Below are 15478 nucleotides of genomic sequence, written 5' to 3'. Positions count from 1 at the left end.
TCAGGATTTGTAGCTTTATATATATAATACCTTAAGGATTAACATACATACAATATAATATAACAATAAACTAAATAACTAATCTACAGATATTGCACTTCGCGGCGACACGTGGCGCAATCAGGGTGTCAGTTACCCGGCTACGGAATCGCCGATATAAACTGCGGGCGGCACTCTCACCACAAACGAATTAAAATTTACGTTGTGGCGGGACTCCAACCGCTCGACATTCAGGGTGTATTTCGCCTGATGAGTACATCAGGCTAAAAGCCCGTGGAGTATAATGTAGTCACGCGACAAGTACAGCAGCGTCGTCGGTATGGCCGGACAGAGCACACAGTTCGATCCTGTTGGTGCTATGCCACACAAGTTACGGTTGGTGGGCTTCCTCTTCCTTTTCACCACGCGTGTGAAGCCGTCCTCGTCTCACTGGTTCGTCTGCATCTGTGGTTTTGCAACTTCAAAGACAGGCACACGGGGATTACTTTTACTCTTCGCAAATTGCCGCAGATTTATTAACTGACATTTCTACACATGGTTTTTTTTTACATTTACTTAAGATACCTACGCACAAATGAATAACTAATTAAATTAAAATTGTAACTAATTAAAAAAATAAAACAGCTTACTCTAAAAAGTCACCGTCTGTAAGCCAACTACTCGATGAGAATATATCTATGAGCTCAAACACGATTGTTCTGCTGTGGCTGGCTGGGAGTAGATGAGTATTCTGCAGACTTATTTAATTACATCGAGTTTCCATAGTTTTCCGAATTTGAAGTCGATCGGACAAGTGGAAACAAAATAAATATTCATTTCATGACTGAGATCCCTACATTAATTGGGAGAAAGCTGTTAATCCTTAAACACCTGAACACACGTTCATCAAAAATAGCTAAGAGTCATCCCGAATAAATAAATAAATACACTTTAAAATCGGTTCAGCCGTTCAGAAACTACAACGCCGCAAAGAGACACCACACAGATACGCAGACAGATGCTTCAAATTCATACCTCCTCACTTTTTGCGTCGGGGATTAAATAGGTTTATAAAATAATCTCAGTGCAGAGTACTAAAACCACAAATAAAAAAAAGGAATTACATCTATTTGCCAAGTTTCAAGATTCGTTCCCTAGTTTGCCACCTGTAGCGGATTGTATCTATGGGTTAAAGGGTAGGTGCTAACAGTGAGCAAGACCAAAGCAAGCGTATTTACAGCTTATTAATTTATTAGAAAACACGAAGCTATCAAAGCAAAACAGCAAACAAAAGTGAAGAAAAGGCGCCAAAAACAATCACATTTAAATTTAGAATTTAAATACAAAAGTAAACCTAAAAATACTATATAAAAGATATTTGTAGTGATTTGCTGCACCACCATCAGAGGTGGACCTGTAAGGGTGGTGGTGTAGCGAATCGCAACATTAATAAAAAAAAATTAAATCAATACCGAGGTACCCTCTTTCCAACAAAATAAACAGTCATCAAAGTCAGTTCACGAAGTTAATCGTGTTTTATTTGAATCGGTTAATGAACGACTTCGTATAAACAGCACTGAATAAACAATTTTAAAACCTCTCAAGTGCACTCATGGGTTATTTTACCAGCGAAAACTGAGAAGACAAAAGATACCATAGAGACTAGATCTTTACTATAGAGGTAATTCCATAGACTTCCTTGCAGAGATTCAGCTTAAAATAAGTGTTACCTAACCGTTAATGAAACCTTTATTATCCAGACCAATTTATGATGCTTTATCTTTCATGATCTAATTTACCCAAGTTAACCATACTAATTTACCTCAATACTTTTTAAAATTGTATTCGTTCTAATAAAATGCTGCTGTTGCGTGCTTAAAAAGCTACTACATGCTTAAGGAAGACTGAGATGACAGTTTAATCGGTATAGTATAACGAAAATTTCAAATGATCTTTTATTAGATCCTTTATTAGAACCTTTTATTAGATCCTGTGAGAATTTTATTTTTATAGTTACATATAAGCTTATTTTTATTTTTTATAGTATACTTAATGGCAAAAGTTATTCGATTTAAAACAGCCCAGTTAAAAACTATTTTTTTAATTATTGTCTAAAAAACATTTATCGCTTCAGAATTTAAGCGTTGTTCAATTTAATAGAGAAGAATAGGGTCATTAGAATCAGTTCTCAATAAGTCATACTACACAATAACAATTTGGATCGTATTCATGTCCAATTACATCTCTACAATGAATAATACCAACTTTACTTCAATGACATCACATTTAGAGAACGTGTGTCTGAATAAGCGAGATAAATTCGACACGAGGGTAACAATACCACAATTACCTACCTAATTACAAACGGTGTCATCAATCTCTCTAATATAGTACAATATTGAGCCCTATGGTTGTCCAAAAATTTTTTTTTCTATATGTCACTTTTCATTCGCCAAATTCTATGTCAAATTTGCTTTATACGAACGCTTTCTTAATTTTGACACGGAATTTCACTAGGTGTTGTGGTTTTTGTGAGACATTTGTTATTATTCAAAGATCTCAAATCATAATAGACTCTTATCTTGTTTACTACCCTACTCTTTTGACTTATGTTCTCATGCGAATATGTGGACTTTGTCATGATGGACCCTCTATTAACGGTGGAGAGCTACGCGGACGACGTCTATTCTTCCGCATTTATCGGGGCCAGTTCAAGCAAGTTCAACTCAACTTTAACTGATTGCTCCTTTACTATTTGAACCCTATTAACAGGCTTTCTACGTTACGTTTTCTGGTCCTTTAAGTTATGATGCATTAGACGTGCTTAGCACGTGGAATTCCTTTCTACAAAAAGTTTTTCACGTGCTCTAACAATACGTCCATAGATTAAACTAATCCGTTCGTGTTGTTTATCAAGTTCTATCAAAACAAAATTGATTTTAAACTGATAAATATTATATTTATAGCGAATGAAATCCTTCGTGTAGCGCCCGATCTAATGCAGCAGCGATAGGAGGGCGGCGAGCTATCTGATAGATGTAATTTGGAAAATGAATAATAACGAATACCGCCAAATTACAATTCAAAATAACCTCTACGACTGATAAAAAAATTGAAAAAATGTCAAATCAAATCAAAAATTTTTATTTAGGACATTCATCCATAACAGTATATAATATTATGTTACGTAAGCCTAACATTTTGGAGCTCACTCCCTAAAACAAATACTAAGCTCACTTAACCCGCCCATATCGTAAATTGTTGCGTGCCTGTATGTGACCTGAATTTTTTAGACATTATCTCAAATAGTAAAACATAACTACAGTTTAGGGCTATTTAAGGCTAGAGTGAATAGGCATTTATTAGATAAATACACAATATCTTCGACCACAACGTCGCTTAGCATCACATAATAAATTCTCATATCCCCAAAATGTTCGTAAATAAAAAAAATCTTGCACTAACGTATACAACATTGTTGGGCAGCGGCCAGAGGCCGTATCCATCCCACATTCAATCCTACCCGCCTGCCCGGCCTGCAGTCGCTTTAAACATGCACTATACAACATCGCCACTTGCTACTACTACTTTCTTACCTTTTCTCCAAACGCTCTCGAAAGTCAAAAGGTTTTCTGTAATGTAATTCGATCGATTCTACAAGCAGATTTGCGCATTTGAATGAGAATAATAATAATAATGCCAACCAATACAAATTACTTAGTCTCAAACCAGGAAAGTGCCAGTACTGGGAGTACCAGAGTCCACCGAGGTCGTCAATGAGAATCAAATATTTTATAAAAAATGCGTACCGCTTACATGAAGATGACTTCAATTACGACCAAAGAATCGAGAAATATAACATGTGTGTGTTTGTGTGTGTATTTTATTTTCTACTTGATAGTAATATAAAGTATATCTACATATAGATATACTTTATTTTACTATCAAATCACTGTAATTAAATCGTCTTTGTACGATTTAATTACAGTGATTTGTTTTCGAAACAACACAGTTTGGGATAGTCACGTTATAAGACCTTATGTGACTTTGTTGTTGTTTTGTACCCTGAACAGGGATTTTATAATTATTCGTGATAAAATAAGTATATACATATCGAGTTAGGTTAGGTTTTAGTTAGGTTTTCGCGATTGTTACACATAGGAAGTGAAACTATTTTTCCGGATTTAAATCTCGTATATTTGTTCATTCAAATAAACCGTCAACCGTTACCGTGGAACCTGTAAAGTGCCCGAAACGTCGGTTTGTTTGAAAAATAAATATACGCGATTTAAATCCGGAAAAATAGTTTCATTTCCCATAAACATATACACTTTCAAACAAAAACAAGTATTTGCACACTTATTGTCCCGACTTTTCGGGCAGGATGCACTAGCTCTAGTCATACGTAATACATTATATCATCGCGTATAAACCCCTTTTGTAATGTAAATATAAAAGTAGGTGCATGATTTCGATAATTCTCTGAACAATCATAGTGTTGATAAATTTATTTTTTTATGATAACAATTCTCAATAATTCATTATATTTTTAACTAGGTATTTACAAAAATGCGACACATGTTAGTACCTGTTGAAAATGATTAAGATAATAAATGTACCTAATCGGTATGTTTAATATTAATTGACGTATATACAATACCACCTGACTTAAAGTACTTTAGTATTTAGTTTTACTTATATTTTAACCGATCATTGATCGACAATTTTTAGTTTCGTTTTTATATTTGCACCTACATCACAAGGTAAGTTTCGTAAATTGCCTCCTATAACAATAAAAAATATTAATTGTCCTCGATACACGTTCAAGGCAAAATAAAAAATCGCCATGGCTCCAAAACTTGTATCGTCAACGACGACGCATCGTCACAAAGGTTTTACTTTACCGCATCGTCGGTTTGGTAACCCATTATCATACTAATAGGGCTGTTACTTACTACCTTTCCAACGGCTTATGAGGATCGTTACATCAAGATGAAATCCATTCCAAGGAGCTATATTTTGTTCATCACGTAACCAAGAAATTATTGTAGTCAAAGAAAATCGTTTTATACAAAGTATTAATTCAATTAGTATATATGGTACCTCTCTCAAAGTGTGTCCAGTAAATTTATTATAAACTGACTTATAGTTAGTTTTCATACCAAACAAAGTTTCGCTGCCAAATAATGGCAGGCGCGGTTCTGTGCGTAGATGCCTACTCTTCCCTTGGAGCGTAGGGTTGGTAAGGTTATTTACATTATTATTTTAGTTGCACATAATTTGAAAAAAATAAGGTGTTCATCACAGTGTTTTCGATTTCTCGTGCAATATTGAAATTTAATAACCTTTGTTAAATGCAGTACCTAAGACGTCTCGATATTTTTATACCAATGCAAACACATTATTATTTTAGTTGCACATAATTTGAAAAAAAAAATTAAGGTGTTCATCACAGCGTTCTCGATTTCTCGTGCTATATTGAAATTTAATAACCTTTGTTAAATGCAGTACCTAAGACGTATCGATATTTTTATACCAGCATCACGGATTTGGTATCTAGATTATGGAGTATGATTATGAAATAGAAATTAAATGCTGAACAATACCGAATTTGAGACACTTTTATTCAAACTACCACAAATAAACACAACAAGAAAACTACTGTTTGATATCATTTTTTAAACACCGAGAGACGGCTGAATTCTATAATGAATAGCGCGTGCGATGGCTCGTGCTACGCAACGCGAGTACACCGCGAGATTATGCGAAACTGTGCGTTCGTACACGACGTTGCTAGGTTTGTATGAAGTTACTATACTTGATTTATTATACTATGATACACACAACGGTACAATTCCTAATCGATATTTAGAAGCCTACAGCAATATGCAGTCACAGCAGAATTTGCGGTATAAAATTTATACTTACTTTTGAATTAATTTGCATTTTTGTAAATGGCTGTATATATATATGATATGATAAAACATACTTAATGACTTATTGAAGAAACATTAACATGTGGAGAAAATTTAGTATGTAGTTTTTACACCGTCCTAAGGATAAATAAAAGAAATGTTTTACGATTACTGACGTAACACGGTAAACTATTGAATGAATTGTAAATTACGAGAATCAACTATTTTCTAGAGCACTTTTTTGCTTAGGATCGCATATTCAGCCTTTCGCAATTATTCTTAATTACTTACATGTAACAAAAAATAAACCTTGAATCAGACGTGGGAGTTAGCGACCGTTTAATATTAATGTATCGCGATGAGTGAACAATTACTGAATATTCAACGTTGCGGTCAAGTAGCTACTAGAGGTAGACAGTCGCACAGTTGCCACCTTCTCGCATCGACTAAGATGCATTGTTGATAATACACGTGCCATAAATCTTAAAATGCATCAAATAAAAGATGCAATGAGACCAATCGTCGCGTGTTCTGTGCATGAACGAACTTAAAGTTAATTAACCATCCTCTTTTTATAATAAACTGTTAAAGAAGCTACATTGAGAAATATCTGCATGTCGTTTGACATAGATAAATAAAATCTGACTTCGCAAAATAATTTCACAGAAAACATCCAAACATTTATTATCTTGAAGATACAAACGACACAACGCAATTTATTTAGAAACTGAAGAATATGATTATCCTATTGTTTCCGGTGTATTCAGACTAAAACCAAGCGTACGAAATAACTACCTGCTAGATAAGAAACAGTGAACTTTAACAAACTACTTCAACCATAAACTTCAGTTACGGATGAATAACTAACTTTATTTGGTTTCAATTTACCTTTAACCATGATCAAAATACGTTTAGCTCCCCACAAAGAATATATAAGGAAAACACATTAAAACCTTCAAATCAAATTAGGGTTAACTAAAATGTACAACGTGTATTGCACCTGTGTTGTGGACTAAGGGTGGTATTCCAGAACTCTACTCAATACTCAAGTCAGGACTTGAGTATTGCAGTGAGCACTGAAAATCATACTCAAGTCCTTGCCATTAGGGTCGTATTTTCGGTGCTTGAAATCAAACTCAAATCTGCTCAAATCCTAACTTGAGCATTGAGTAGACTTCTGGAATACGACCCTAAGTCTATGTATATGGCTAGAGCGAGCGGCATGATCAACATCGAATCGTATAATTTGTCGCGTACTGCTGACTAGTACATAACTTCCTGTTACTTGGCGTTGATACATTTTTAGATCAGAATATTATATCAACAATTATCCTATTTAATTTAAAAAAGAAACAACCTGAGAGACGCATCGTTAATACCAAACAAAATGTCTGTGAGTGGATTCTAAGATAATGTCTGCCACATGGCACTGGCAAACATTATCTTGAGATCTACTTTCAAAAAAGGCGATGTTTCTTGGAGAGAACTGATAAGTGATAAAAACTTCGTGGCACTCGTATCTTTGTTTTAATACAGACAGTTTATACATATTATATCGTTACACTAGATGTTGATTAAAATGTACCGAACGTAATTTGAACTATCACTTTTTCAATTAAAAAAATTATACGTCATACTTCCTGTCTTAATACCTATTTAAATAATAAAAATAAGTAGATTACCGCTGATAGCTACTTTAACACATATTATTATGTATATGTACATGTAATAAATATATGAAATAAGCGTACGTACGTATAATATACTTAAGAACGGTGGTGGCCCCGGGTGTGACAACAGACGCTGCTGGTTCGATTCCATAAAGAATTTTGTTTGCGTTGTAAGATCTTTGTGTCACTAATAATAACAAACTAGCGGGATATTTTTACAAAAAAATATATGAATACCATTGTGGTAAAAACATCATATACGAGTACACAAACATACATATCACTACGCCGGTCTTCCATTGGGATAGGCGTTTTACGTTAGCCTGGAGGTTATCAGATAGTCTTTTATCCAATGGGTCCTTTTGTTCATCATCTTTTGAGCTTCTAGTTCTTTCACTCTCTTTTGTCTTTATAATTTCTTTAATAATAAACTAAACATTTTACTCCTCACTAAACATGAATCAAGAGCGTTAATCACTAAATGGTTGGACGCAGTTACGATGAAGTTGAGGAACTTCTTATAATTAAAGCCTAAGTTATTAGTACAAACAAACATTTGCCACACACACACACACACACACACACACACACACCCACACACACACACACACACACACACACACACACAACACACACACACACACACCCACACCCACACACACACACACACACACACACACACACACACTCCCACGCACACATACACATACACACACCCACACACACACACACCCACACCCGCACACCCACACCCACCCACCCACCTACACACCCACACACACAGACACGCGTAAACACACTCATAAACAACGATATTACTTTGCATGGTTTGCACTTTTTTATTGTATCTATGGGTTTGCATGGCATGGATTAACACGATTTAATTCCGCCTTCCCCTTTCCATCATCGGGGGACTAGGCGTAGGCTTGCCTGTGTTCTGGATATTCCAAAGATTGGCACGAAGCGTTATGCTTCCACATTTATATGGCGAATGGCTATGGAGTGGAATTCCCTGCCCGCAGACTTGTTCCCTGGACGTTATATATAACTTGCCTTTTCAAGGCGAGAGTGAATAGGCATTATTTAGGTGTGCATGCTCCATCGTCGACCTCATCGTCACTTTCCATCAGGTGAGATGGAGGTCAAATGCACACTTATACATTTAAAAAAAAACACGCATGGTTTATAAGCATTCAAATTGTATTGTTAATTTAGTTAGTTCACATTTAAAATTTGTTTTCTTTTTCATTATTTTATAACCTTAACCTTAAACTTAATTTTAACCTCTGCAATCATAGTATTAAGAGAAAGAGAAAGTTGTCTGTGGTGGGAGACCTGGTATCCTATATTACAAGCTCCTGCTTAGTTTAAGTATCAGTCTTTTGCAAACATAATATAAAAACAATTTTTGTCTATCTTACTTTGGTTCATATTCAGTTGTTATGTTTGTGGAGAAAACATACACACATTATTATTATTATTTGCTTCATCCTTCTCGGCTTGTTAGCTGGTTTGAAACGAATTTACGGACCGAAGTATGCAGTATGGCGTGTATCTACGAGTATGTGGTGGGTGTGCAATAAAATTATCATTGCTTATTATTATTATTATCATCATCATCGTTATCGTAATCGTAATCGTCATCGTCATCGTCATCGTCATCGTCATCGTCATCGTCATCGTCATCGTCATCGTCATCGTCATCATGATCATTATTATTATTATTACACCTATTTTAGATTCTCGCCTCTCCAAAGGCCTAAAAGATTATTTTTGAATTTTTAAATGGGAGAGGCGATTATTATTATTATTATTTTACAAATTTTATACTCCGCTTCTAATTCCCTAGTACCGATCGTTCCACACATCCTGTGGTTACCTTTAGGAAATAACCAACTTGGCCCGTTTTTTCTTATCATACATCATAGCCTTCCATACTTCACTATCAAACCATACGTTCGTGTTGTTAGACACACGACACCTGGATGGTCAAATTCGTCGGCTTTTCTTTTATCAACTTCCATAAGTCTTAAAATTCCTTCATTCCCACTGCCACAACTCACCATCACTTATCGAATCTATCTCTTAATTTCTTCCTATATTCATCAATCACACCTTTCCCTTGCAGCTTTTCCATGCCTGTCGAGACGTTGCTACGTGAATAAGCATTAAATATTTTCCACATCCATAACAAGCTGTTCAGGTGTTAGAAAGTCATCTACATCCCGTTTGAAGACTTCCCAATCGGTTTTCTTGTTAACTAAAGAGGGTTTCTTAATATGCAACATTTACACTAAGTAAAAATAATGTGCTAACGATAATCGCTCGCATATGCCAGATATATTTTTCCGTACATGAGCATGACATACCTTATAATGTTATTCTAGTAATAGTTAAATATTCTTTACGTAGAAACTTTCCTTTTCGTGACTTTTTCAAGATCTCTTGGTTCCGGTGATCCACCCTGTACTTGTGACTACATAATTAATGTGTATGTCGTTGTTTCTTATGTATGTGTCATATATGTATTTTCAGACGTTTATAAAATTCTATTGTAAATAGAAAAATCCTTAAGTGTCTAATCATCAAGATAAATTAAATCTTTATTCCGAAAACAAAAAGTTTACATCTTGTCTGAAACACGCAAGCTGGCTGTATCGCTTCATAATTCACAAGAAAAATGTCTGAATAATGCATATTTTCCATCTGTTGCCATAACTTGTTACACTTTATGCTTAGCTTCGATTTTTATGGCAGATAAATTACAATGCAAATTGTCCATAAAGAAACGCAACTTAATAAATTGAAATTAAAAAGCGTAGGAAGGTATATAACATACCAAGGGTCTTACATCGTTTCGAGCCGTTTGCCTTTCATGGCTACGATTTGAAAAGACAACGTCTCTTTCTGAATTCGGACCAGAGAAAAAAACTGTACAAATTGTAATACTAGCAATAAGTTAAAAGTAAAAGCAAAAGCTACAATATTATATTAGGTATACACCAAATGTTGTAAATTGACTTAAATGTAGCTTTATTCTCCAATTTATTGCGCAGTACTTTTACAATGGTGAGAGTGCAGAAGAGCTGACCTAAGGTTTTGACCTCAATATTCGTTAGGACCACCAAAGAAATTCACCAATATTAATAATATCAAATTTTAAACACATTTTAAGTTGCGGTCAATGTTGACAAATATTCAGAAAAATACTTTGCTCTCTGCTGGAGACAGTGGATTCCATTCTAACTAAAAATACATAAAACTCCATATACGTATTTCAAAGAAATTATGTGTTTATATTTTGATATTACTAAAAATCGTGAGGCACTTTGAGCAGTTTCGAATGTTAAATCACTTCACATGACAGACATTTGCATGTATTCTTTAAATTTAATTTCCGTAAAAGCGAATTTCGCGAAAATATCAATGAAAAGGTATTTTGAACAGTAATTTTCTAGTAAAATTAACTGTGGGCTGCTTAGGTCATTCGTAAACTGATACTGAAACTGATCTCAGAAACTTTTAGTGGTTAAATATTTTCCAGTAAATACAACGTTCGAAAGAACTTCCTGACGTGGAAGGTAATAAATACCAGAGAACAATAAATACGGTAGAAGTGGTTAGTTGGCGTGTGACGCATGCCATCATTAGGTCCCGAAAGTCCTACTCCAGCTCAGTCCGCCATTTTCGCTTTGTATGGTATGGTTGGGTCACCAAAAATATTACCTACCCGTAGTAGTATTTCATAACATCGGTTAGTCTTATTTTAATAAATTTTCAATTTTCTGATTACGAATTCGTCGTCGACGTTCGTCGTAGTCCAACTACTGGTTGCAAGAAAGCAGCACATTGAATAAAAATTCAATATAAAATCAACGTCGCAACTTGCAATAAAAATATTGAACTTTCAACGGTATAGCGACTGAGTAAAGTTTAAATTAAATAGACAATCTCGAATTTGTTACATTTTTTAAAATTAGAAACTATAATCAATCATTATAAAGATTTCGTCGTGTTTGTGTGCGTTTTGGTGACAGCGGTTCCGAAAGTAAGACAAGATAAGGCACTTCCATTGTTTTTTTTTCTTCCGTTATAAATACTGACTGTGACTAAGAAACAAAGTTAGTGATAATGCCATATCTCTGGGTTCTCAAAATTCATATGAAACCTACTAACAATTCAATATCTAACATTTTTGGCTGCCACCCTATGTCGCCTGTAAGCGATCACTGGGCTGAGGTGGATAAATAACTTTACTCGCAAAAACATATAAAAAAGTCACTAAAAATACTTGGGTCAAAAAGTCTTTTACATCCTCTTTTGGTAATTTAATATTTTGATTATAATAATTGTATTTATTCATTTAACACTTTTACTTGGTTTTCAATAGAGTGATTTATATAGTATAGAAAATTTTCAAAAACATATAAGTAATTAAAATATAAAACACTTAAATAGATGCAATTACATTTTTTAAATCTGAATTTCATTTTGTATGTGTTTAATAAACATGTAACATGAATCTTAAATGGGTATTATGTATTTTATTTATCTTGTACAAATCATTATATCTTGTGAAACATTTTTCTGACAAACAGTACAGATAATTAGAAAAAAACATTCACCATCTGCATAATGTTGTCCCAAACGAGACGTAATGAAAAAGAAACGTATTTCACACCCCACAGTCCGGTTCAACACAACGAAAGGCTTCGAATAATAATAATTACACTTCAAAGCAAAACTTTAAAATACAAAAGCCGCAAGTCTTATAAATAAGAAATACTCATAATTATTTACGCTCCATAAATAGCCAAATATACAAAACCGAATTAATAAAAAATAAACCAATTTTAAACATACCCAAAAGCTGGCCATGTAGTGTGAAAACAATAAAACTCCCGGAAGAGACATGATTGCCGGCTAAAGTTCACGACAAGACTGACAAACGGAACACGACGCGCTTTTTATTCATTCACTTTTTTATTTACTAACATCACACAGGAGTGACTTTTATCTGTCTCGATATAAGTGTAACGCCGCACAAGGGAGCCGTGCGCCTCACAGGCCCTCGTCACTAGCGACTGCGAAACTGCCAATACGTTGCGCCCCTATATGCCTGTTTAATTCTTGCTTTGCTGAACGCTTCATTTCACGCTCTATAGCCACGAATTATTAAATATGCATCTTGAATGTCGAGCACCAACTAGTGCAGTACATCATGTATTGAATACGAATAGATGGCGGCGCCCGACTTTCTTCTCGACCTGTTTAGCTCTTGGCTTTGATCGACCTCAATAATGTGGCCGATAAACGTATGGCTATGAAAAATTAGAAATCAGTTCAAGGCCATCCGACCTCATTACAATATTTATAAAAGATTTGAATAATTGCACTCAGTTACAAAATACCATCACTTAATTGGGTTATACGTGTTGCAATAAAAAAGACTGCTTTTTACGCTCAATATTAAATTATTACTTATTGTGAAATAATAAATCATATGTATGAATACAATGGATTTATTATAATGGTCAGATCAATGCAGGGTCTGTGCATATAATAAACGCGTTTAATTCGTTATACTTAGGTATATGATATAGTTAATCAATACCAAAAGCGTTGCATTTCAAATCTAACAAATTAATGCCATCGGGGGTTAAACGCACGCGAACGTGATGTTGTATCAGTTTAAACAAATAATGACTTTGTAAAAGCTACGCAACATTGAAATAGGTGCATTTTATACTTATAAACAGGATACAACTTAGATTGTAATAATTTTATTGAGATCACCATCAAAGCCAAATTATTAAAAACAAAATTAAAATCACTTTGAAATCGAACTCTTGTCAAAGTTTATTTTATTATATGTTTATTATACATTTTATTGTCCTTGTCTCATGAATGGACTTAATATCAAACAAAGTAATTTTAATTAAATTTTGATTATGGTTGAAATAAAAATGGGGAGTGCTCTGAGGAAATTTTCGAACTGGTGCCACCGTCTCGTTTCTACCATCACACCTCCCGCCAAAGGAGTACAGTCCACCCTCAAATCTTAGACGCATCTTAGATGCATTGTAGTTCGTTGTCCTTCCTCGAATCTGGAAAATGTGAATGATCTTCCTCCTGAAGTATTTCCTTTGCGCTATGACTTGGGGCTCTTCAAAAAGCATGTTTAGCCGAAGCCAAATTAAAGCGCAAGGTTGCCGAGCTCGCGCATCAAGTTGCGAAGGCTGAAGAGGAAGCAGCACGTGCAGAGTTCGAGGCTGAGAGCGCTGCGATCGAGGCAGAAAAGACTGCTAGTTGCTCAACGACAGCTTCCATGAAGCGGACGGCGCAATGGGTAAATGACACCCGCAGCACCGCGAGATCGCCATCACGCCTTGTGCGAACCACAACGGTCACCATGCGTTATTAAGGTACCACGATCTAATTTATTATGTGAGGATGTGCAACGCACCATGCGGGAGATGGCCGTCCACTTACCTTTCGGGGCAGGTGCCGCGTCACCTGCGAAGGCACGTCACGAATCTCAAGATACGAAGTTTGTCGTCTGACTAACGCTATTACTTTACTCGCACAAAATAGCGATAGACCTAAATCAGTAATTATAGATCGAATCAGTTTTTCAGGGAATATTTCGGATTGGTCTTTGTTCAAAAAGAGTTTTGATGGTACCAAGGCTGCGTTTTCGAATAGGAAAAATATGGCGCGCCTGCGTAAGGCTTTATGTGGTGCAGCGAGCGAGACCGTCAAATGCTTGCTCCTAACAACAGATGACCCTGAATTGGTAATAAGGGCTTTAGAGCTCAACTTTGCGCGCCCAGAGCAGATCGTTCTCTACGAAATAGCTGCAATACGCGCCCTGCCTAAGATAACTCGAAACTACGACATTTTCACATTTTCAGCTCGAGTACAAACATGTTTGTGCATAGTGAAAGAATTAAACAGGCACGAATATATTTATTCACCGGAACTGGTACACACACTTCTGGCTAAATTAACATTAAATTTACAGGACATGTGGTTGGATTTTGCGGATCATCACTTCGACCTTGAGATGCCGATGCTGGAGTTGTTGGCAACATTTCTGGAGCAAGAAGCTAGCAAGCGGGCTCGTTTTAGCCCCAGTCCTTTGTTGTGCAGCTCTACTCCTCACTTCGACAAGCCGAAGACGCAGCCGCCGGCGGCGTTTCACTGGGTGCACGCTCACACCACAACAAACAAATTAACTTGCTTGTCTTAATCATCCGACCACACAATAAAATCATGTCCCAAATTCATTTCACTCTCCATTGACGAGCGTTTGTCGTGGGTTCGCCAGACGAAAGTCTGTCCGAAGTGCATTCGCAAAGGCAAGCACAATTGGCGAACATGCAAAGCCAATTCATGCAACATTTGTCGTTCGAATCATCACCATTTATTGCATTTAGATTCGTCTCATCCCAATAATAATTTCACGGAAATTCAACTGCATATAATCTCAGTACAGAGTACTAAAAAAACCGACCTCAAAAGTACGTGGAATTACATCTGTTTGCTAAGTTTTATTGAAATATCCCCTAGTTCGCCACTATACAGGACTTGATACTGGAGATAATAAAAATAGGTCCTCACTACACCACACTACTCAAAGTATATAGAGAGAAAAACGCCTTGAATCAGAGTAATAGCAAAATCAACTAAATATTGTTAAAAGTAATTGCTCCTAAATTAAAGTCAGGCGCTATTTATAAAAATGAATTTTCATGCGTGAACAGCCACCCTTTGAGGTGGTTGATTTTCTTCAAAATAAAATGGGACCACTATGGAATTACCCTCTTTCCAACAAAAAAAGAATCATGAAAATCGGGGCACAAATACCGGAGTTATCGCGTAACATACATACAAAAAAAAAAAACAAACAAA

General features: G+C 35.5%; 1 protein-coding gene across 1 annotated transcript in view; it reads right to left on the bottom strand.

Moving 5' to 3' along the window:
- LOC113239319 (ecdysone 20-monooxygenase) overlaps positions 1–12629 on the bottom strand; it is a 45571-nt gene extending 32942 nt beyond the window's left edge. Inside the window, exon 1 of the mRNA XM_026476249.1 lies at positions 12428–12629. Coding sequence (XP_026332034.1) covers positions 12428–12478 — 51 coding nt within the window. The 5' untranslated portion in view covers positions 12479–12629. The remainder of the gene's footprint in view (positions 1–12427) is intronic.
- Between the last annotated feature and the right edge of the window lie 2849 nt (positions 12630–15478).

Source organism: Hyposmocoma kahamanoa, unplaced genomic scaffold, assembly GCF_003589595.1.
Source record: "Hyposmocoma kahamanoa isolate Upper Pololo Valley unplaced genomic scaffold, ASM358959v1 99879, whole genome shotgun sequence".
Classification (NCBI taxonomy): Eukaryota; Metazoa; Arthropoda; class Insecta; order Lepidoptera; family Cosmopterigidae; genus Hyposmocoma; species Hyposmocoma kahamanoa.
The sequence above is the reverse complement of the archived record's forward strand: the minus strand, read 5'-3'. Positions and strand labels throughout refer to the sequence as shown.